The following is a 25,289-nucleotide window of genomic DNA, read 5'->3' as shown; positions in this document are numbered from 1 at the left end:
CACCTCATGTCAGGAATACAGTATTCTTTGTGATAGTCTGTTGTACTTCTCCACGTGCATTGTCTTCAGATTTATCTTATGTTAGGAATATCACTAATTGATTGCGTCTAATGGATGCTTACAGTATAATTCCTAAGCGTGTACGAATTACTGGCAACATTTTTTGCGAAGAGAGAACTAGTCCCTGGGAAAGAAAAGTGTGGAACGTTTGCCGAAATATATTCATGCTTGCTGTTGCATGAAGTAGATGATGAAAGTATTGCCTTTTAGAATCGAAAATCTAATCCGTTGCAAGAATCTAATGTCCTGAAGTAATTCAAGGGAAGAGTCATAAGGGCTTACATTATTTATCTATGTGCACTGTATATGAAGCCATAGAATACCAAATGAAGAGGAGCCATGTATCCTGGGCTTGTCATATACCTGCAGTAATTTACTTCTCACTTTCAACACAAGCACATCACGCAGTCATTAGCCTATGGATTTTACATTATCAATTACAGGCAGGCTCAAGCATTCGGTTTGCATGAGAAAACCATCCGGGCATCTTGAACCACGTATTTACCGCATATAAATTGGAAGAGACAATAGTTCTCATTCGAGATTAAAGTAGCCTGTCAGCATTTTAGTTTTTATCATAAAAGATAATGAACAGCAGACTTTCCACAGGAGGAGAGTAAATTGGCTATGGCAGTTGAAATAGGCCTACTAAGTGCAGGGAATTGGGATCCTTAAATAGGTCCAGAAAAAAAGATACTTGTTTGAATTTTGGAGAGATCAACGTTGTGTAACCCTGCACAGCTATTAGCCAGTAGTTTCTCAAAGGTGAATTAACCCATCCGCATGTGGTAATGCTTGGACAAATGTCTTGTTTGTCTAAAATATGGGTGTCCAATTGCAGTCCTTGAGGGCCACAGGAACTAATGGTTTTCTGTGTGTTTCAGCACCTGTGATTTGTGTATGTCATTGATCAGCTAAGGGATACACACTTTTCCGTCCAGCTTTTAATTGGCTGCAATTGGAAGAAAACCAGTCATACCTGCAGACCTATGGCCCTCCATGGTTAGAGTTTGACAGTACTGCTCCAGATGCTGAAGGCTGAAAAGTGGAGCATTGGGGCCCTGCATGGTAGTCTATTGTCTATGATATGAGTGTGAAAGGCTGAAGCAAAGGCAAAAAAAGAAAAGGAGCCAGTATTTCCATTTCGTTTGGGGCGAGTAGTGAACAAAAGGCTGTTGTTTTCAAAGGTCACAGGCTGGGTAACATGAGGCAACAGACAGTTCACAAAATGATGGGTGCCAGGGTGGGCCACAATAGCACATTTCAGGAGCTTGAAGTGCAAAAAGGCAGTAGAAATGAAAGCTCTGCTACCACAAGTAGCAATCCCCTGGCATCCGAATGTAGTCTGCTGAAAAAGACAGGGCACTTCACATGAATGGGTTTTAAAAGATTGTTGTAGATAAAAAAAATAAAAAAATAAAAAAATCATTGCGAGCAAAGAAAAAATCAAAGCATACAGTCCAGCTAAGTAAAGGTTTTTATTGGGCGTGTACTTCAAACGCTCGTTCATCAACTCCTCCAGGAAAGACAGTGCCCTGTAAACGCTGTTGAAATGAGCAGTTCTGTCCTTGTGTGGGGCGCGCTGGGCTGAGAGCGGCGATGCGCCGTGGAGGACTGTGAGGAGCACGCGGGCGGCTGCGACTGCTGCCGTCGCTCGGCTGCGTACCGCAGGCCACCTCCCTCTGAACGCCCGCCCTGCCAAAAGCACCTCTGTTACCTGCCAGCTTCCTCTTATGTGCCGGCTGTCGGGTGTCCTCTGCCATGGACGTCGGGTTCGCCGTGGCCTGCGGTGGAACTGGGAGAGGAGGATGTGCGTTTACTGCCAATAGCCATCAGCCTCCAATGCCCACCCCCACATTCCCAATCTGTCTCAACTCAAGCCTAGGCCTGCCCTGATATTGCTGTTATGTGTATGGCCCACCCCCTGTATTACCACTCTGGTAATACTGATGCAGTAACTGCTACGATGCCTCAATGTGCATTGCGGTTATCATAGCCCTCTTGGGGCCTTTATATGCATGTGTGTGGCACATACAGTCAGTTCCAGAATTATTACCGCCCTTGATAAAAATGAAGAAAAAAGGCTGTATATAATAAACAACACAGGTGTAGTATATGTTTATGTTCAAACATGTGGGACAACTATATACACCCCTAACAATTATTGTAAATAAAACAAAATTAAAGTGGCAATATTGTTTTACTGATTTATTTAGCTCAGTCTAAAGAAACTATATTGTGTAATTTCATCAGTTCCTGTTTCACTAGAGTATAAAAATGATGTAACCAGCATGCCAAAGCGCTTTGTCATCCATGAGCATGGGAAAAGCCAAAGAATTGTCAATTCAAAAGAGACCAGTGGTAATTTACCTTCACAGGTCTGGTAATGGGTAGAAAACATGAACGGTTAAACATACCACTTAGCACTGTAAGGACAATAATAAACAAATGTAGACCATAGGGAATGGTTACAAACCTGCTAGGAAGACACAAGTGCACATTGTCCCCATGGACAGTGACGGAGATGAGGGAGGCAATAAAGACCCCAAGGATCACAGTTTAAGAATTGCGTCTGAAAAAGGACCCTAGAACCCCACCACCATACCAAGTGTTTGGAGTTTGCAAAACACCATTGGAATTGTGGTTCAAATGAGTCTACAATTGTACTTTTTGCTCATATGCACCATGTACATGTTTGGCAGCAAAAGAAGAATACATCAAAGAAGAAGCACCTCATACGTACTGTCAAATATGGAGGTGGGTCATTGATTGCTTCGGGCATGTTTTGCTGTCAGTGGTTCAGTGGTACTAGTTGAGATAAATTGCATAATTAATTCAGCAAAGTACCAGGAAATGTTGGAAGAAAATCTGGTTGTCTCAGCTAGGAGGCTCAGACTTGCTCAAGCTCAGTTCTTGAATAAAATTACTTTTTGTATTTGTATATTTCATTCATTTATCCATTCATTCATTCATTCACACACAGCTGAGCAAATCAAAATTAATATTGGTTCAGCAAACACTAAACAGCTTGTGGTTGTTTGTAAGTCAAAAAAAAGAACAAGTGTTGATTGAATCATTGCCTGAGTGTCCATTTGTCTTTATCAGTCTTTGTGCAACATTATTATTAGAAAAGTACTTGTACTAGAAATTGTGAAAGATTTGCACACAAATCTCTCTTTGGACTTCTTTGATGATAATTTCCAGTGACACAGCAATTGATTTTACAATGTAAGATGTTATAGAGCAACGGTAACTGTGGGCTTTCCCTTCAGGAGTGACACTAAGAATGGCCTTGGTAAAATGCAACAAGTTAACTAACCAAAAATGTTTGATGTTGAAAATTTGAAAACAATTTCATTGGTAGCTATTCAGTTTCTGATTAGATGTCCAAACATATAATGTCATAATATAATACACAAATCAGATCTGAGCCACGAGAAATAGCATAAAATGTGTTGTTTGCTGGATTCCTTACAAGCTAGTGTTTGTGTGTTTCCTAGTGCCTTGGGGGAAGATAGTTATTAGTTATTATTAGATTAGGGTTATTCTAACTTCTTTTTAATATTATTATTGTTATAACTTTTTTGTTATATTTGGGCTTAAATGATGCACAATGTGCCCCACAGGGTGACCTAGTGATTAAGGTACATGACTGGGACCCTCAAGGTCAGTGGTTCAATCCATAGCGATGATAAGATCCACACAGCTGTTGAGCCCTTGAGCAAGGCCCTTAAGCCCACATCCCTGCAGGGGAGATTATCTCTTGCTTAGTCTAATCAACTGTAAGTTGCTTTGCATGTAATGTGTTTAGTTCATGTTAAGCAATTAACAAAACATTTTTTCAGAAAAAAAATCTCATGTGAAAGCTATAAAAATGGCTTAAAAAGTTTTTGTATTCATTTAAATCACGAGATGCATATTTACTCTAAATTAAATAACTACATAAATAAAATACAAAAACTTAACTCAAAATATAAGTGTGCTAAAAAAGAAAGGAGCCACACACAGTGTATTACATTGGAATTTGGCAGAGACAGAATCCAGAACGGCACGCATCAAGAAGACAAGTACATAAATTGGGGTTAAGAACAACAGTGACCCGAGATGTGGGAGATAAATACTCAAACCACAAATGTGAAAACCTAGGGGTAAGTGTAAACGTATCTACCACCATGAAGGCCGAGAGGAAGAACCTTCCGGAATTCTTTTTTTCTCCCAAAGAGCAGAGGTGGAGAATAGTTAAGACTTGACTTCCCTGACAGCACCACTGTTTTCTCTACATAGGAGATACCGACTGAGAGCGAGTGGAAAGTTTCTAAGTCTGGCCTGCTGCTTTGGGGTTTGAATTTCCAACTGATTGGGTCAGAATAGTATAAAGGAATTTGTCTTCTCCGTGTGATAGCCGGGTGTTAATTTATTTGCTGTGCCCCTTCTGACGGTGTGGGAACTGTGAGGTTAGATTTTTCAAAATGAAAACAGGAGACATTGTCAGGTTTTAGATGAGGGGCATCCAATCTAATCGAAAAAGGGCCGGTGTGGGTTATATCCCATCTCTGATTCTACACACCTGATTCACCATATCAAGGTCTCGATTGAAGACAATGATTAGTTAAGTGCTGGCAGGTGTGGCAGTTCTGGTTTACAACAAATGCGTACACCCACACCCAACCCTTTTTTGCTAAGATTGGACACCTCAGTTTTAGATGAAGGACAATGTTCTTGTAATGTATATGAACTCATTAAATCACATAAGGAATGTCAGATACTGAAGCAAAATGTCAACCAATGGACAGATGATTCATGGTTTGTTTATTGTTTGTTTATAAGTCCTTAGGCGTAGTATTGGTCCCATTCTGTCCCTGTTCTGGCACTTACATAAATATACTGCAATGTATTGACATAAAATGTTATCAGCATCAGACAGGATAGTATAACACTTCACAGTTTAAGGGCAAATAGGCAAAATATTGCCACTCTCAGATATTGTTTTGTGTGTGTTTGTGTGTGGGTTTATATCAGAAAATACATTGCTATGAAATATATGTATCAATATATTTTCAAAAACTCCTCACATTTACAATATTGTGCTCTGCGGTATATAGAATCTGTCAGGGGATCTCGTAGGATTTACTATTTGACTTCCACAGCTTCTGTAAAATGGATCTGCTCTCATCTCATTACAGGTCAACAGACTACGGAACGACATACGAGAAACTTAACGAGAAAGTGGGAGCAAAAACCGTTCTGAGCTACTTGTATGTCAGCCCCAATAACAAGAGAAAGGTAAGCCATTAATATATCTATCATATCGACGTTTCCCATAGCTATTTATATCGGACTCGACCATTTCCATGTTCTATGGTTTTCAAAGGAACGCCCAAACCATATGAGGTTTGGTGACTTACTGTTCTGTGCTCCTCCAACGTACTGGAAGACTTCAGAGCTGCGAGATGGATGCTTCAGATGAATGACAAACCGTGTAGTTAAATAATCTCTGCCTGGAGATTCAGTGGAATGTACGGACAGTGCTCTCATCATTAATAGTAACGGTCCGAGTTTTACGCTAAACCCGGTGAAATATATACTGGGCGGAAAAGGCTTCATAAATCGTGGAGTTTAAATCCAAGGAAGACTTAAGGGTTCATATTTACGATCGTTCACTCTGCAGTGCAGGGAGAGAGCTCCCTGTCAGCATGATGGCTAGGCTCTGAACTCTTTCCCCTAGCCTTCCCTCTCATCCATTCCCCCCTTCTGTAGCTCCGCAGTCTGAAAGGGCTGTGATAATGGAGCTAATTACAGATTAATCGCCAATTAATTACAACTTCCAGCGCACATATGGCATCATTTAGCGCCTCTTCCGCAGGTGAGAAACGTTCTCGCTGTCCTCCGTTAAGAAGCCTGAGACCTGGGGTACAAATCATCCGCTGACCGGCAAAGCTCTGATGCCATCGTGACACATTTCTGCCACAGAAATGCATCATTCCCTGGGAATTCTGGGAACAGAATAATGGGATTTTGTGTGTGACATATCTTGTTTATTCCTATTGTCGCCACAGTGCATTTGAGAGGGAATGTCACCAAATCATAGAGCATGCTTTATGGGAAGGACGGTTTGCCTGCAGAGACTGGTTTACCACAGAAAATAAGTCCAGAAAATAACAGAGCGCACTGGTAACGAGTGCAACATGGACCTTCTCTTCACAAGCTCATGGGTTCAAAAGCTTTTGTGAAAACTACTTTTGTTGAAATACATTTTAGGAGCGAGTGTCTGTCAGGGACACTTCATTGGAATGACTCGATTTCTCCGATTATTAAGTGGAGTGGACGTAAAAGAAGTTAACGTTCAATCAATCACATCAATCTTTATTTGTTTTGATGTACAAATGAAGAAAAATAAAAAGTGCAAATTACTTTAATCGGATGTACTGTGTATGCGTCAGTCAAGTTCACCTTCCAGCCAATCACTGCGCTAGCTTGTGCGTTCGCCTTAGATTCCACTTTGTTTTCGGCAACTGTGCACGCGGAGCGAAATATCAATTTAGCCATTTACAAAATCTCAATTATGCATTCAAACACTTTCAAATGCCCTTCATATTTTTTACAAGTGCGACAAGCTTGCACTTACAAGTATGAATTACTGTTTCATGTCCTCCAACGCCAGAGAAGTGCTACGTACAGGCACTCAGCGTTCTCGTCCGCAGAGTGGACTAGAGCACGGTGTGTAAAAGCTGGAATGTAACAAGGACTGTTGGAGGCTTGTGCTCCGTTTGAGGGCTCCAGCTGTAAATGGATGTATAAAAGTTATCGGTTGAAAGGCTTTCATTTGACTTTGAGATGTGTCCTCAATATCACGAGCTATTCTTGTAACTGAGATAAAGCCCAGTTATTTTATTGAGCCGTTCTGAGGGAAAAAGCTCTTTGCAGTGGCATCATTTTCTATTGAAGGATGCGAGGATTTATTCTTCGTGTATGACGAGTATTTATGAGGGAAGCGTGAGTTCCACTTGTAATTGCGATAATTTAATTGGCTGTCCCGTGAAACCCAAAACATTCTAATCTTAGTTCACATCTCCTTTGAAATAACTGTAGTCCAACAGCGCTGATCTGTACCTTCTGATCCAATGTGTAAGGTTTTTTGGTGTCTGCGGATGTAAGATTTTACGTGGATAAAAAAAGGTTGCAGCTTTATTTGTGGTTAAGAGTATGTGAAATAAATAAATTAAGAAATAAAACGACTCAGGTTCAGTCTTGATGGAGTGGCAGTGTGAAGGAGTTGAGCTTTGCAGTCCTCTGAAGAGACTCTGATCGTAGAGGAGTGGGCCTGTCCCGCCAACTTATAATTTGGCAGCAAGCGTTTCTGCCATCCAAATAAAGTATTTCAGCAGGATTTATTCCACTGGATCAGGTTCCTGAACCTCACTCATCTGTTCTACCATACATCAAAGAGAAATCAAGTGCCAATATGGAATTTAAAAGGGCAAAAATCACATTGATAAATCCTTTATCATTTAATGCACTCTAATGCATAGTAGCCTCAGAGTTATTAACCTGGGGAGAACTGGCATCTGCCTGTAATGTTCTGCAGACTGCTGGCTAGCAGAAAAGGTGCCCATAATTTATCAATATGAGCTGTGTGTCTGCGATCCTGACCATGTAACCTCACCCAAAGCCTTGAGGTGAAATTGGAGTTAGCCCGCTGACGTTTTTGGGCTAGGTGCCCTTTCTGTGGCCTACTTGCGGGTTGAACTGTCCATCAGAAGCACAGCCGCACCTTGCGCACGATGCGGGGCCGGTAATGTGGCAGAGCCGAGGGAGCCAAGGCTGGGGGGCCGGGGTGAGGGGGTGACGGAGAAACAGAACATCTGTCAGACCCCGGGCGCAATGTGAAAACGTCTGAAACGGGCAGCTCGATGAGGGAGGGAGGAAGAAGACAGATGAGTGCGAGTGCGAGTGCCTTCCCAACCTCTCGTTTAAAAAAAAACAACCTTTTTATTCACTTCCCGCTAATAACGCCTGCTTCACATTTTCACTGCGTAGCTTCAGCCTGAATGTCCTCTGTGAACTGGTACATATCTGTGTTCATGTATGTATTATATTCTATCATACATCATTTCTTCTTCATTTTTATTGGAATAGTTCTCTGTATCTGTTTCTGTAGTGACCTCTATTCAGTAGACTGGGTTTTCCTTCATTGGGACATGAATAAGTGTAATTAGCAGTCATGTGTGGCAAGCTCATTGCCATGTCTAAGGAATTAGCCACAATGTGGAATCACTGGTGTGAAAAATGTCTGCCCGTGTTCAGATGGCTCCAGGTCTTATAGTGAAGCTAGGCTTTGCTAGAGAAGGCTTAGAGCACTGCCATGCAACAGAGAACTACATGGGTCCTCAAAATAGGGCTCATCGTAGGTTGTGTGTGTGAGTGTGTGTGTGTTTATGTGTGTGTGCGCGTGCGCGTGCGTACATATTGCCGTGCGTGAGTATATGCGTGCGTGTGCATACGTGGTCCTGTGCGTGTGTATGTGCGTGTGTATATATGTGTGTGCGTGCGTGCACGGTCCCGTGCGCGTGTGTGTATGTGTGTGTGCGTGTGCGTGCACTTGTGTATTTCTGCTAAACACATGGAATAGTGAATAAATAAAAAATCCAAAGCAACGCCCCCCGATCCTGCATTTGTATCATATACATGTTCATCTTCCAGCTTGTTAGATTTCATAACCTGCGACCACCATTCAGGGATGAGACCTTTGCATGGGGCTCCCAGGTCTATTGCTGACATTTACCAACCTCTTATGAAGACTTCACTCCTCAGCAGCCCGGCCCTGTCCCCGCTCGGCTGGCCTTTAGCCTATGGCTTCAATTAAGCCCGCTTTCCCCTTACACATTATCCGGCAGTTAAATCCACCTGTTAAATCCAAATCTGTTTTCTTTTTTTGTGCTCATGCAGTAGGGTAAGGATGTTTCCAGGGTTAAGAAGTAACAGAAAGTTGCATCGGCTGATCTTCAGTGACTGGTGCATTGTACTCCCTTTTTTTTTTTTTGGGAACCCACAAAGAGAATAGCAGATGAACCCATAAAGTGCATTAGGCAAAACCGCGTCTGGGCTCCAGGCCTGCTCATAAAACATTTAATATCTGTTTCTTTATCATTTTTGAGCCCGTGTCAGTGGGACCGAGCTCTTAAAAGGGGTGACAAAACGCTTCATCAGTGATGGAACTCTTACAACAGAAGAAAAAGCGTTCAATTAATTTTTCATAGGCATTTAATGTAACCAGCTGTTAATTATTCCAAGAGCCATTGTCTTTTTTGTCCACGTGGAAATAAAGAACGCAGACTCTCTACAATTCGCCAGTCTTCGCTTTTCTTTCAAGGAATGCTCATGCAGCTATGTTTCTCTGAACCTGTGAGTCCAAGACGGGTGGCTGATGTCAAAGAGCTGGACTGCAGGAGTCTGATATGAGAGAAAGGGAAGGTTCATTCGGCTCTGTGTATGTACCATGAAGTGGAGGGTGTTCGGCACGTTCTCCATGCAAGCTGTCATACACAGGCTGAAATAGCCGCTGGATAACATTTGTATTCAGTTGAATCAGTCCACATTAAGAGTGTAATATATGGACATTAATCAATAAGTCTTCTGCCATATAGTGTGGCCATGGAGTATATTGTGTAATATTTAGTCTCTGGATTGTAGCTGGCGGCACGGATGGTGCAGTGGGTAGCACTGCCGCCTCACAGCTAGGAGGTCCTGGGTTCGAATCCCCGTCGGCCGGGGCCTCTCTGTGCGGAGTTTGCATGTTCTCCCCGTGTCTGCGTGGGTTTCCTCCGGGTACTCCGGTTTCCTCCCACAGTCCAAAAACATGCACGTTAGGCTGATTGGAGAGTCTAAATTGCCCGTAGGTAGGAGTGTGTGAGTGAATGGTGTGTGTGCCCTGCGATAGACTGGCGACCTGTCCAGGGTGTATTCCTGCCTTTCGCCCAATGTATGCTGGGATAGGCTCCAGCCCCCCTGCGACCCTGATCAGGATAAGCGGGTTCAGATAATGGATGGATGGATGGATGGATGGATTGTAGCTGATTATTTTCTTGACTTTTGACTTCCTGTTGATCCAAAGGATACAACGGTGTTCATGGTTCGTCTTCTTTATCGTCTATGGTAACGGTCATATACTCTAGATAGGACATGGATTTCAATGAGATTCATATTTATTCATTTTTAGCTGACAAGTACAAAGTGAATATTTTACAGAAATGTGCAAAGGTCTTTGGCACATGTAAAATAATTCCATAAAGCAAAGATGGTTTCAAAAATAGTATCAACAGTTTTTAATATCAAAAATATTTACTTTATTTACTGTAAAGAGCAGACTTCTGCAGACTTTGGTTTTCTCGCCTGCTTCTGTCTATTCAGGTCATCCCAAACAGTCTCAATTACGTTTCAATCTGAAAAGTGTAGTAGTTACTGAATATATCACACTTTATTTAATGGAATACAAAAAACAATCACAAATTATTTTTATTTATTTTCTTTGTGGGGGGGATTGATGTTTGGAAATCTCAAATTTGTTTCTACTGACACACTAATGAATCAAAAAATGAATCAAATGAAAGAATAGACCTAATATGCCCAGTATACTGTACATTTGTGAAAATAGATGTTCACTGAAGCAGATGGGTTCTGGACTTTGGTCATTGTGCCTGAGGCCAGGCACCTGGGATTTGTGCCCCTCATGCACTGATGCACACTGACATCATTCTGTTTCAGGAGTAGGGTTTTTCAGTCAAAATTCAGTCAAAGGATTGAGTGAACATTGATTTCAGTTGCCAGTAGTGATCTGTGTGAAACAAAATAGCAATAGAATGTTCAGTTAAGTTGTTCTCATCACATATTTGTTATCTTACCCATTAAAGAGCTTAAGAAAACTCAGAAAAAGCTTTCACTTCAGAAGCACAGGACGATAATGATATGGAGCTATGGTTTTTGTAAGTCTGTTGGAGCGTATACGATCCGTTAAATGTTTTCCCCACCCCTTGCTTACTCAATACATGGTATCTGTTTTTTTTTATATTTTGAAAGCTGATTAGCATGTTTGTAGATTATTTTCAGTCGCTGTTAGTCATTTATTCTAATATAAATATTCACTCACAGATTGTCATCATGAATTATTTTGGTCAAACTCCAGTGGTTCCAATGACATTCCCAGCAGCCATCCATGTTAATTTGCAGAAATCAATGACACCCAACTCTTATCTGCTGTGGTAAACTGCAAATACAGCAAATAGCAGGATGTCATTTCTAAAGGCATAAAACGGGTACCTTACAATATGTGCTTGTCCATGTGATATTAAATGTTATAGCATTTTCTTTTTTCAGTCAGTTTTAATCATAATGTTTTGTTCTTTTTCAGTCTTTGGTCTTAGACACATACTCTATATATATATATATATATATATATATATAAATAAGTAATAATAATGAGACATATTTATTTATGGTGTAATGTAAATACAACGGTGATTTAAAATCTTTTCTCACATTTTTTTATTCAGCCACCTTTTTCAATCCCAAGGTAAAGCTGGAGTACTGTTTGTCTGCAGCAAGCATTTTCTGTAAAGGTCAAATCAAGACACAGACCTCAAAATACGAACTGCACCTTGACAAATCAAACAAATCAACTCTCAGGGCTGGGTCGGTATGGGGTTTTTTGTATTCATTCAGTTTTTTAACAGTGCAATGTTCAATCACTTTGGTCCTAGGATTTGAAAGTGTTAAAACAACAGTTCCTTATTTTGTGGGTGGCAAAACAAGCGTGGATGGACCTCGTCTTCTCTGCATTTTGGAAATCCATAAACTACATGAAATAAGGTCAGTGTTCTTTTCAGGGCAATGGCCTAGCAAACCAAATACATAATAATGCAGTTCTAAAAAAATGCATTATGAGGAATTTTAAATTCCATCCCCTGATATGTTGCATACATTGAACAGCACTATATGGAAATAAGGAAATATTTGGAATTTGCTGTCAAACAAGAATGGAGTCCAACGGTAAAGTAGGGTTTTTGAGGGAAAATATCGGTATCACAACGGTATCATATCAATTGCCGAAACTACTAATAGCTTGAAAGCTGGCCCCTTGGATAGACACAGGATAGTTGTCTTCGTCACTGGCTCCGCCTACATGCCAGTGACACATTCCCGACTGGACCAATCTCTGCTCCGCCCTGCCGTATCCCCTCCCCCCTCCATTCTGAGGTGTTTTATTGCAGCATCTGTGCAATAAATGCTGAAAAAGTTAAAAAAAAGTTATATTATATTATCTTTACACAAGTGCATGTCCATGCCAGGAATTTGCTGACCTTTTAGAGCATAACACACTGGTATGAAAGGTGATGTAAAAAGTAATGTCACATTTGAAATGCCAGAAAATTAGTGTGAAAGTGTCTCTGTCTCGCTTATGTAACTTCAAACTCTATGAAGCCATAATTAAAAGTACACACACACACATGCTGTCTCTCTCTCTCTCTCTCTCACACACACACACACACACACACATCTCTCTCTCACACACACACACACAGGCTCTCTCTCTCTCTCTGTCTCTCACACACACAGGCTCTCTCTCTCTCTCTCTCTCTCTCTCTCACACACACACATGCTCTCTCTCTCACACATGCTCTCTCACACACACACGCGCTCTCTCTCTCTCTTTTTCTCTCTCTCTCTCTCTCTCTCTCTCTCTCTCTCATTGCATATCCTGTATTTTTCCCTTACTGCTGGAAGATTGACCATTTTGGAAATTATATTTGTGTGCTCCAAATGTAGCTCAGTCCTCAGCAGAAGTCTAGGACTGAATGGTACCTTGGGAAATCTGCCTTAGCGCTTGGAAGCTCTTCACTTTTTTCACTGTCAGTCCCATCTGAGGCTGAGAGAGTGTCACTGGACACAGTATGCTAATATCAATGTTTATAAGAATCAATAATTCAGAGCATGATGTGCATTTAAAAATAACATTCCACTGCCCATGCATTTTTAATGCATTTTAAGGCATGTTTATATTAAAAGAATAGTACAGTATACATACTGTACATATACATATATTTTCCCTCTAAGTATACCTACTGGTTACATGCACAGCATTTGCTCATCATTTCCAGTGACCTATATGTGAACCAGATTATGTTGTGTAATGATACTGTGGCTAATTAGTCTACAGTTTAATGTTTTGCGGTATTCTGAAGGAATCAGACTGGAATCATTCTGCCACATATCTCTGCCAGGTTTCCGTGCACACATCAGTTGAAAACCATGGAAAAGCTCTACTGCATCTTGCCTTTTGGTTCATTTTTCGATTGTAGTTTTGCATTTAAGAGTGCATTCTTAAACAAAGCTTGAAGCTTCAAGGAATGTGTCTGTTTTATCATACTTTTAAAGTATATTCACTGGAAATGTTTCTCACCAAAGTATGCATTCTAACTTGGCATATGTACAGGATGTGATAAGATATATAAAATGTGAGCCTAAAACCGCTCAAATGACAGGCTGCAGGAGATATCGATATCATAATGGAAGACCACATTTATATCCACATTTATGTTGGTATTGCTTTCATACATATGAGAGTGCAAATGGTCATAATATTTAATGAGCTAACTTCCAGGTAAGCTAATTAGCCATACACAATAAGTAATTTGCTCACCCACCTTTGTACTACCAGTCTATGGTAATACAAAACATTGTACCATTTTGTAAAAGACATATGCAGTGCAATTAACTCTAGTTGAAATGATTTATGTTGGTACCCAGCTGCGAACAGTTTCTGTTCAGATGAAAAAATGCCATTCTCCGCTGACTTAAATCTTCCACACAATGGCCTCCTCAGCTTAAAGCTCATTATCTATTCTACATAGAAGGCTGGGGAATGCTGCCAAGGACATCCCTGCTGTCATCCTGCCACTCAAGGGTATTCCTGCTGATGACACAAGACCAGGAAACCCAGTGCCAGGATCCCTATTTGGTGCTCGCCAAAAAACGTTGAGTGATAAAATTATCAATATCACTCGCTGTACTGTAACTGTAAGGTCTTTGCACACTATGGGTCTTCCCACACTATGGGTCTTCCCACTCTATGGGTCTTCCCACTCTCAGACTGGTCCTTGCTCCAAAGTGGCCGTGAAGGCTCTTTTCAGAGCTGAACAGACATTGCATTGGGACAGTATACCTTGGCCCTGATTTCCTGAGACCTTTAGCACGTACAACACCATTTTAGCACATCCAAATCAAACAACATGACCAATGATTGGTCATGGTATTTGTTTTGCAGCAATCAGTGGTTGCGTTATTAGTTTTGCATGTGCTGAAAAGTTTTGTACTGCTTTCACAAGAACACATCCGATCTGCCAGAGAAATAGCTGGATGAAACATGCCTTCCAGTTCTACAGTCGCAGGAGGGAGGAGGGGAAATATGTATCATGAAGTGATCGGTGTGAAACCATTCTCAGGAGTATTTAGCAAATAGCCTGAGATGAGAACATGCGGTAGAGAGCGGAATGCATTAATGGACTGATGTTCAGATGGATTTGAATGGCGTATTATTTAATGTTATATTCAGGAAATATTTGTACAGTAGGTTACTAACAGGCTAGCAGAAACCCAGAGTGAAGCGAGAAGCATTTGTTTAATATAATTAAGACTTCTTATAGCATGCTTACATCGGAAATGGAGAATGTGAGAGGTGGGTGAAACATTTCAGATCATACAGGCATATCATTTAGCCATGTGGACTTATGTTGTGAAAATGTTGCTACCTTGGTGACTTGGCAGAGAATGCATAGGAAACTTGAGTAGGCCTGATTAATAAGTCCAGAAGTTCACTAATATTCAATCATAGCCTATTTACGGAATGGCTGTTCCACCTCATGCGTTCCTCATGCATTTTCTCAACTGCGCACAATTCCGAGCCAGCACTTAATTAACCTTTGTCACAGTGGACCTTGCTGCCCATATCATCTGTGCACACTGATTGTAATTCTTCCCATGCACTTATCACACTGTGAGAAAATACCTGGGTGGAAATTATACTAAATTATGCTGGACTTGGCTGTGGCCAGCTCGCCACCTCCATAGGGCTGCGGGAGGAGTGAATTAAAACCTGCTGAGACTCAGAGACCAGTATATTCACACCTGATGGCTTGTGAAGCTCTATTTATATGTGATTATCCATAAGGTTAAACAGTGTATCCCTAGAAAAAAAAGGTCTATAGCTACAAAAAGGCTGGGTTTTTTTTACTTTTTCTGTAGTAGGAGGATGATGATGATATGGATGCACTATAATTGGCAAGTGGTTGTATAATGTACTTTTGACAAAGCTGCTCTGTGCTGAAGTAGCAACTTCTCATGAATTTTCTTCTTTTTTTTCCCCAGTGCACTAGTGTTGATGGTTTATGGTGGCAGATTATTTTCGCACTGCTCTTTTTACATATAATTGCTTGTTTTTACTGATTAAATAAATACCAAAGTCAATTGCCAATTAGTGTTATGTATATCTTGTCATGTTTATGACCCACCAGACACCCATAACATAACAAAGGCAAGGGTTTCTTTTCTATCCTCATATTTTTTTATCTTTGTTTTGTCCACTTTTTTTTCTCCTGGGTACTTGCCAAATACACTTTCCAATGTCTTTTATTAGGTTCAGGCAGCTCTCCAGAGATATTTTTGACCTGCTCATCTTGATAGAAAGTCTCTTGCTCCTTCAGTTTTCTCACTTGTCAGCTGCTATCTTGAGTCTTAACCCCAAATCAGATTGAGCCTTAAAGATTGCAATGGCCAGCCCAGCTTGTTCATTTTGTCTTCCCAGTAGACGTGTGCATTTCCGCTGTCTTACCTTCCCCACTGAAGTCCCGCAACGTCACACAAGATGAACAGATGAAATCCAAATGGGTTGTCATTCCTGGCTCTCCTGGCATCGTCCAGTGGATATCCACATTAGAATGGTGTTTCAATCGCTAAAATATTGTTAATTGTCAAACAATGTATTTTCATTCACGTAAAATCACTATAAAGAAATGGTGAAGCCTTTGGGAAATAATAGGTTTGAAACAGTGAGTTTTTTTTAAGCCTTCTCCTTCTTGGTGGAAATTAACCATCTTCATTCTGAAGTCCTTCCAACAACTGCTTAGAGGAACCCATGGTCGTTAACACCAGACAGAACAGCCACTGCAGTTTACTTTAGAGTTACTTCAGAATAAAAAGTTCAGCCGTGGGATTATGCTCACCTGACTCATTGAAGCCTTGACAAGTAAATCACCTGGGTCTGAGCCTTAGTAATCATATTTTTAAAAAGTAACAAAAAATTATCCAAAAGTGTTTTCCGAAACTTTTGCAGAGGGCCTTTTTAAAAAAAATAATGTATAAACAGTACAAAATTTTAATAAAAAGCAATCTTGCTTTAAAATTTGCAGAAAGGTTCAGGTTTGCTTTCGATCACATACAGATTCATTGTAACAGACATTTAAACCAGGAGCGCCCACATTTTTGCACCCCACTGTATATACGTAAGTATACTGGTTACAGATGAATATATTTCAGAACCTAACATACTCATTAAACATGAAGTTAATGTACAGTAGCTTGGATTTGCTCAATATGATTTAATAAAACCAAGGCAAAGCTCATATTTAAAGTGATTACCTTTGTGTAATGCACCGTAAAATGTTTTGGAAAGTTAAATTAATTGACTATTGAAAAAGTGATTCAAAATTGGTTTATGCAGTGTTTAATGTCTAATTGAACATGCTCCGTATTACATACCGGGTATTTGAAATAGCTTTGTCTTTTCAAGTGACTTAAATGGGGAGGTCATGCAGAGGTCGGGAGCAATGTTCAGAAATTCCGCACCTGAATGTATTCTCTGGTTTTATAATCTTAGCGAAACTATCTGATGTATTCAATTCATTCACATTCATTTTGTGGGACCAATCCGCAATAGAGTCAAGCTACCGTAGTCCCAGAGGATTACACAGAATGTTTTTTGTTTTTTGTAATGCAGAAATGGTTTTTATATTTTGATATCACACACATATATAGGCAGTGGAATAATATATAAATAGGTAACAGCAGTGTTTTTCAGTATGTTCAGATCACTTGACATGGGTCATTTAGACTGGGAATGACTTTTTATTGGCAGCACCTGTTTGACGCCTTTTTATAAGCCTATTTGTGGAGCCAGAAAAGCAACACTTACTCCATCAAAGTCATGCTTCTCCTGTTGCCTTTCCTGCACTAAAATAGACTCATGTTCTTATTGATTCTTACTTTCATTTATTTTCTACAACTATGTATTTTCCGAGGCTAGCAAAATCCTTACAATGATATTTTTAAAATAAAAATAAAAAAATCAATTACATGCTGAACTACATGCTCATATACTGCTCTTTGTATTTTTAGTTACTAGCATTTTCATTTTGAATTTAAGAAAAATACTCCAGCGTCCTGGCATTGAAACTCATAACTGATATTTTAATTCAGAATAATAGTCAGCCATGTTGTATGTACCACATTGCAAAAACCGGGATTATTATTATTATTTATTATTTTTTTTTTTTTCAAACATAAAGTTTTAGAATTTTGAAACAAATTAAAATTACTTCAAAGCTTTGCAATGTATTGGGATATGTATTATATTGTGACCTTGTACTGGGATAAATATTGTATACTGCGATGTGCCTAACACAGCCCAAATGGACAGGGAATTGTATTAGATTATTTTATGATTAATTTGCACTGAACAATAGATGTGTCTTAAGAATGCACACCTCAATTTTCCATGAAGTTGAGTTTTGATTATAATTAGTAAAAACAAAAGTTCACTCATCACTCCTCACCCCACAGCACCGCGTGTGATCTCCAGACCCGTGAGGATTGTGTGTGTCAGGGCGCTCTGCAATGCCTCCGACCACATGTGTGAATCACACATGTGAAAACGTCTGTCTGAGCCGCCGAAATAATTTATGGCAGTTCCATCGTACGAGTGATAAGGTTTTATACCTGTTCAGGTCTACTGATTCAATTATACTTTTCGTTGATTATATTTTTTCAGACAAGCAGCAGTCAGAAAATTTGAGACCTTTCAGTGGAGAACAAAGCTCTGGGGAAATTACAGATTTAACGGCCTGACTGAACACTGCATAAAAGAATGGAACAAAGAGTTGGGAGAAATGAGAGCGTTTCATTTGTAGACATTTACCGCAAGGTGGGCGGCCTCAAAGAGCTCAATACCATATGATTATGATAACACAAGTGACCCACGTCAGGCCTGGCTGGTATTGTTAAACACAATTTGTAAATTGACTTATCACAAAGCCTTTGGTGCGGTTGTAAATTGCGCTGAAGGATAAGCGTGTTGCAAGTGTCTTTGTTAACACTACCACTGTATACAATAAGCATTGTAATAAAAATTCAATTTCTTATTAACTAAAAATGCTTAAATGTAGTATAGCTTCAATTCACTGCTTGTTTTATCACATCGTCAATCAAATGAATTGTGCTACTCTTTGTTTCACTTGAGAGTCCTGGCACTGTCATGCTTGGTCATGTTTTTATAGCAAACTACTCTGAAATAGTAGTTGTACAAACCATCAGTAATGTCAAAAAGTAGCCTAGTTGAACTACAGCAATGTTACCCCAGCGATGAAGCTTGCAAAACTACAGTTACTCAAAAAATTGGATGCAATCTCTTTTTGTTTCAATTATCATTGTTATGTTTCCCAGACATGGAAATGCATGAATGTGAGCAGTCATTTTTACACACTGGGGGAATGCGTTATTTTTACACACTGTGAGCACGATGTTTTACTCTGGGTTTACCATGGTACTTTATGGTAATTAGGATTACTATGCTCCTAAACATGGTACTACCATGGTTTATCTATGGCACTTTATGGTAACCATGGTACTACCGTGGTTTATCTATGGCACTTTATGGTAACTGTACTTACTGTACACTTATCGATGCTACCATTCTCACATGCTTTTCTGCTCACTACAATTGTACAGGGTGGTCATCTGAGTTACTATAGCCTTTCTGTCTCCTCAAACAAGTCTCGTCATTGTCTGTTGACCTCTCTCATCAAAAAGATGTTTTTGTCTGCAGAACTGCCGCTCCCTGGATGTTTTTCGCACCATTCAGAGTAAACTCTGTTATGCATCAAAATCCCAGGAGATCAGCAGTTACAGAAATACTTAAACCAGCCCATCTGGCACCAACAATTATTACATGGTCAAAGTCACTTAGATCACATTTCTTCCCCATTCTGACATTTGGTCTGAACAAGAGCTGGACCTCTTGACCATGGCTGCATGGTTTCACGTATTGAGTTGCGGTCACTTGGCTGATTAAATATTGGCATTAACAAGCTGGTGTACGGGTCTACCTAATGAAGTGGTCATTGAGTGTAGTTTGCCAGTAACCTCAGTAACAGTGCATTGACTAATTATGAAAGGATCTGTGAATAATTAGTCTGGGGGTGAAAACATTACATTTTATTCTCTAGGTTAGGATTACATAGTTCAGTGTTATTAGCTGGCTAGGTAGAGGTCACATTTATTTCACACAAACTTTGATAGAAAGTTTTCAATTCCACAATTTTCATTAGTGACCTTGACCTATACCAGTGTTTAGTAGTGAATGTTTTAGTGGATTACTCCTCATTAAAGGCTGTCAACTAAGGGCAGCAAATGCAACAGTATTTATGACTGTATAATTCTACAAATGCATATACAGATATTATTATGCAAATCTATGGAAACTTGCATTATCTAGAATGATGTCACTGTCATCATTAATGGACTGCGGCAAGTGCCTAAGTAACAGTCCCACTTAGCCAAGCTTGATGATAACCAAAAGACTGCATCCAAAGTACCATACAAAGACAGCTAAAGTGCCATACATTTGCTGTATGTTTTTTATTATTATTATTCTTGTATTAGTTGCTAGCGTCGCCGTTAAATCATATAAAACAGTGCGCATGGAATAATAGTGGGAATAATGATATGCAGGAGACTGTAACATTTTGTTGAAATAGTATAACAGGCTTTTAGGGAAAGGAAACATTTTCATCCATCATGCTGTTACTGCTACTAATGTGTAGCCTACTGTATGTGAAATCCAACCGCATTTCTTTTTGGTCCAACAATTTTAATAATGCATTAGCATTATGTAAGCAGCATGGTACAGTGGGGTGCAAAAATTTGGGCACCCCTGGTGTAAATGTCTGTTTCAGTGAATCTGGATGTGATCAAAAGCAGACCTCAACTCTAAATGGTACAGAGTTAAACATGAGACTTGAATATTTTAGAAAATCTGGGGTGAGATCTCAAACATGGTGTACTTGCAAGGAGGCCAAAGAAAATTTCTGAGCTAGAGGAAGAATGGAGAAAAATTCCAAAAGTGAGTATTGAAAGACTCTTAGCTGGCTACATGAAGTGTTTACAAGCTGTTATAGTTGCCCAAGGAGGAGTTACAAAGTACTAACAGGGTTCCCAAAATTTCATGTTTAAGGTTGTGCCATTTAGAGGTCAGGTTCGCTTCTGTTCACTTAGATATTCATAGTAAAAGGCTTTTTGACCAGGGGTGCCCACATTTTTGCACACCACTCTAAATCTTGAACTGCATTACATGATTGAAATTACATTTAATAGGTCTTGTTTTCAGCATAATTCTAAACGTAGTGGTCCTTTCATCTCAAAATAAGAGCACTAAGAATCTCAGAGACAGAATGTACAATATTTAGAGTTTTTGCTTGGGTGATGAGCCGGAGTTTTAAAATGCTCAATGAGAGATTTCATCACTCAAGACAAGTCAGTCTCTCTTCTCAGAGGGATTGTAGCTCTCAGCACCACCACGAATAACCTGAAGGAAAGTGTGACCCAGATACTGATTTCAGGTTGATCAGTCTTGCATCCAGTGTGCTGCAGAATCTTTCAGTCTATTCCATCTGGTTAAGTGTTCTTAACCCTTTATCGTGTGTTACGATCACGAATATGTGATTAGAATGATCTTAACCCTTGTGTTGTCTTCCGGGTCAAAAATGACCCGCCACCATGTTTAACAGCAACCCCCTAAATGATCTTTTTTCAACTTGTAATTTCATAACAAAGTTTGAGTGACAGGTTGTTTCGTCATGCAAAATAGATTTGGGGTATAGTGAAGGCGGGTCATTTACCCTTAGGACAAGGGGAGTATACAGAATGTTAAGACTACACAAGGGTTAACTGAGCATTCAGGGCCAGATTGGCTTAGGAGGTGAGTGCGGCTGTCTGGCAGTCACAGAGTTTTCTGGTACGATCCCCGTGCCAAAGACACCTAACCCCCGATTGACCACAGCGAGCTGAATTGGTATCCTGATGAGCAGTATGTCATACATTGTTTTGTTACTCGGCTAACAATGCAATGAAGGGGTCTTTCCTTGAAGTTGTTAAAATAACAAATTACAGTTGGCCAGTTTGCTCATTTTCTTTCTTTTTAACTGCATGTTCCATGTAGTTCCATGTAAGCAATAAACCATTCCTTGAATTATTTGGCAATGTATTATTTATGACATAATACTCCTTACATGGCTGTCACATTGTTGTCCTTCAGCTGGTTGCTTTATATCAGCACTGTTCAACTCCACCTCCTGTGTGTCTGCAGGTATTTGCTCCTACCGTGCGCTACACCAGCTGATTACACTAATTATTTCACCTGCTTGGTTCAGATAATAAGCTAATTGGTGAAATCAGGTGGTGTAGCGCGCGGTTGAAGCAAACACCTGCAGACAATGCGGCCCGCAGGATGTGGGGTTGAGTAGCACTGCTTCATATGATGGTACAAAATGAAGTATGTAGAAATTGAAATTAATGTTTCTTCAGCCCAGCGATAACACAGGTTCAACGCTCATTCCTCGGTATTTCGATGGAATAACAGTTGACACAGGATATTCCTCGCGGATAATAAAGCTGATCTTGACTGGACCTGAGAAGAGTGATTTGTTGGGGAAAAGTAAGCTTCACGGTAGATAAACGTCTGTGTCCATCCTCTCTCAGATCATGCTGCTGACGGACTCGGAGATTGAGAGCAGCCTATTGATCAGCTCGGATGAGGGTGCCACCTATCAGAAGTACCGGCTGAATTTCTACATCCTGAGCCTGCTCTTTCACCCCCAGCAGGAAGACTGGATCCTGGCGTATAGCCACGACCTGAAGGTAAGAGGCACATCTATCAACATCCCAGCGCATAGATTGCTTCTGTCAAACTCGTAAACAAGGGGCATATATTTCACATCCTAAACAGTGGATGGAAGTGCTCATTATGTTCAAGTGAGCACCGTCCATGTTTCGTTATGCCGAATCTCCGTTTTGCATAGGCTCTCCCCTTGACATTTTAATATCCACCCGTAGTTCACGCTGTTTATTTTTATACGCAGGATTAATTTTGTGGCTTTTTGAATTTACGCATTGATAAATGAAACATCAGTTCCGGTGTGGTTTATTAATCACGTGGATAGTTGGGATGTGTTTACGTTGTCTAGGCGAGATTTATGATTGAGTCCGACTGATTGATTTCTGTTTTGTGGGGCTGGTGTTAAAGACATAAGTAACAGTGAGACCGAGGACATAATGCAGTGCGCTACAAAAGCCCCTCTGGAGCTACATTTTAATGGTCTCCCTGTGCCACCCCATCACAGGCAGTAAAACTGCAGCAATTCTGTGCACACTGCATGGTGAAACCAGGGATGGGCCGTGGAAGTCATATTTTGGATGAGAAATCACCTAACCTGCTGTACTAGACTCACATCAGTTCCTACACTTTCAGAATATTTCATAAAATAATAATATATCTGCTCTTGGGTTCTGCTCAGTAAAATAAAATATATACTGAATGGGCAGTACATGTTTCTTCCTTTCTTGGTAGAGTATGTGTTCATTCTCCCCTGGATGTGAAGTATCTTTTGAAGTTAAATTATTGGTCAGTTCCCTTGACCCCCAGAGTATCTGCTGTTTTTTTGTTTTGTTGTTTCATGGCATAACAGTGTTCTGCTTTTTTTATTCTTGTGAAGATTTTCGTTCTGCTAATCCTTTGATCATCTTAGTCACATGAATTGTGGTGACCCTACTGGCTTCTGTATTTGTTAGTTTCAAAATAGATGTGCTGCCCTGTACATTCTGAGAGGTCAAATGTGCTAAGACATGCAGTAAATACAGACGGTCAGGTTCTGGAGGCCTGTGCTCTCTCCTGTCTAGGAGGTCACCAAATGATGAAGTAGAACATGGCCTTAACCACACTACTTTCTGTGATATCATATTTATTTTGTGATTTCATTTTTTTTTTAACGATAAATCTGCATTTGTGTTCTCAACTTTTCCAGTGAACACAGTGTGAGTCAGTTTTTTGAGTGAACAGAAGCTGACCATGACAAACTCTTTTTATGATAGATAGACAGACAAACAGACAGACAGACAGACAGACAGATAGATGGATAGATGGACAGATACAGATAGATAGATACTCTGGCAGACAGACAGACAGACAGACAGACAGACAGACAGACAGGCAGGCAGGCAGGCAGGCAGGCAGGCAGGCAGGCAGACAGACAGACAGACAGACAGACAGACAGGCAGACAGACACATAGCTAGATATGCAGGCAGGCAGGCAGGCAGACAGACTGACAGACAGTCAGATAAAACACTTGAATTGGAGTGATAAGTCATTCCCGTTCCAAACAGCAGATGGGTTCAGAAGCCAGGGGAAGGACGTGCTGGGGTGTTGTTTGTTTTTTGTGTACTGTAATATGCACTGCCCTTCCAGTCAAAGATAATATACGACCCACATTAAACAGGGGAAGACATACATGGCACAGTCCTGTTGGTGCTTTTATATTTATGATGGCTTCCAACTCACAAGTGTTTGTGAGTCATCCCGGGAAATTGATGTATGGCTATACTGGCCTGAGGTGAGGTATGCATGAGAGGAGAGCCGCATTTGTTGTGTCTACTAATGAAAGACGGTAAAATGCTGCCCTACATATGATGCCATAGGGTTATGTGTGAATGTTGTAATGCACACAGCTTAGAGAGCAGGGTATATTACTACATTAGTACAAGGATTCGTTTAAGTGTGAAACTGATATTCAGTTCTGCCTCTTGCATTATTCTTTAATGTATTAAGGCTAGGAGTCCCTGCATTTTAGTTGCTCCTCAAGTGAATAAATGCAGAAAACATAGTTTATTGAATTTTTTTGAAGAAATGCAAGTATTCCAATGAATGACACAAGTCGTGATGACCATGATCAGATATGGCCACGTGGACATATAAATATGTACAGTACAGTGTGTGTCCGCATGTGTATGTGTGTGTGTGTGTGTTTGTGTTTATTTGTGTTCGTGTTTGTGTGTGTTTATTTGTGTGTGTGTGTGTGTGTGTGTGTGTGTGTGTGTGTGTGTATATATATATATATATATATACATGCATGTGCATGTGCATGTGTGTGAATGTGTGAAGAATAAATCATGACAACCATGCATTCTCTGGCCGTTACCACCCCCAGAATTGTGTAGACTGCATATGAAGAGAAGACTCATGTTGACATTGTTTATTCAGCTTATATCATGGGGCTACCTGCCATGAATAAATATTACCATCCGAAAGCAAAATATCTCCCGTGTGCTCGATGCATAGCTGGATGTAGCTAACATTAGCAGCACCTGACATGTTGCTGGGAGCAATTAACGTACTGTCACAGTAACGCTGCTAGGCTTCAACCAGCTCTTTTCCCAAGAGGGACCACCACTGCACACCACACTCCAGTCATACTCTGGTAATGACATGGCTCAGGCCAAAGTTTATTATTATAATGTATTATTATTATTAGTAGTAGTAGTAGTAGTAATAGTAGTAATAGTAGTAGTAGTAGTAGCAGCAGCAGTAGTAGTAGTAGTATTAGTAGTAGTAGTCATAGTAGTAGTAGTAGTAGTAGCAGCAGCAGTAGTAGTAGTAGTAGTAGTAGTATTCGTAGTAGTAGTCATAGTAGTAGTCGTAGTAGTAGTAGTAGTCATAGTAGTAGTAGTAGTAGTATTAAAACTGATATTTTGCCCTCTGTGGAGTCAAATGCAGGATGATGAAGAACACACTGACAACTTCTCTTAAGAGATTTCAGGTTTATTACAATCCGCCAGGGACAGACAAACACAGAGCATT

General features: G+C 40.2%; 1 protein-coding gene across 2 annotated transcripts in view; it reads left to right on the top strand.

Moving 5' to 3' along the window:
• LOC133121699 (VPS10 domain-containing receptor SorCS1) overlaps nt 1–25,289 on the top strand; it is a 154,450-nt gene that overhangs the window by 81,685 nt on the left and 47,476 nt on the right. For both annotated transcript variants that reach the window (XR_009708040.1, XM_061231089.1), the window contains exons 3-4: nt 5,244–5,343; nt 22,138–22,296. Coding sequence is in view for 1 of the 2 variants with exons in the window: in XM_061231089.1 (XP_061087073.1) it covers nt 5,244–5,343; nt 22,138–22,296 (259 nt within the window). In the remaining variant the exon portion in view is untranslated. The remainder of the gene's footprint in view (nt 1–5,243; nt 5,344–22,137; nt 22,297–25,289) is intronic.

This window comes from Conger conger, chromosome 2 (assembly GCF_963514075.1).
Source record: "Conger conger chromosome 2, fConCon1.1, whole genome shotgun sequence".
NCBI lineage: Eukaryota > Metazoa > Chordata > Actinopteri > Anguilliformes > Congridae > Conger > Conger conger.
Note: the sequence above shows the minus strand (reverse complement) of the source record. Positions and strands in the feature narration are given on the sequence as shown.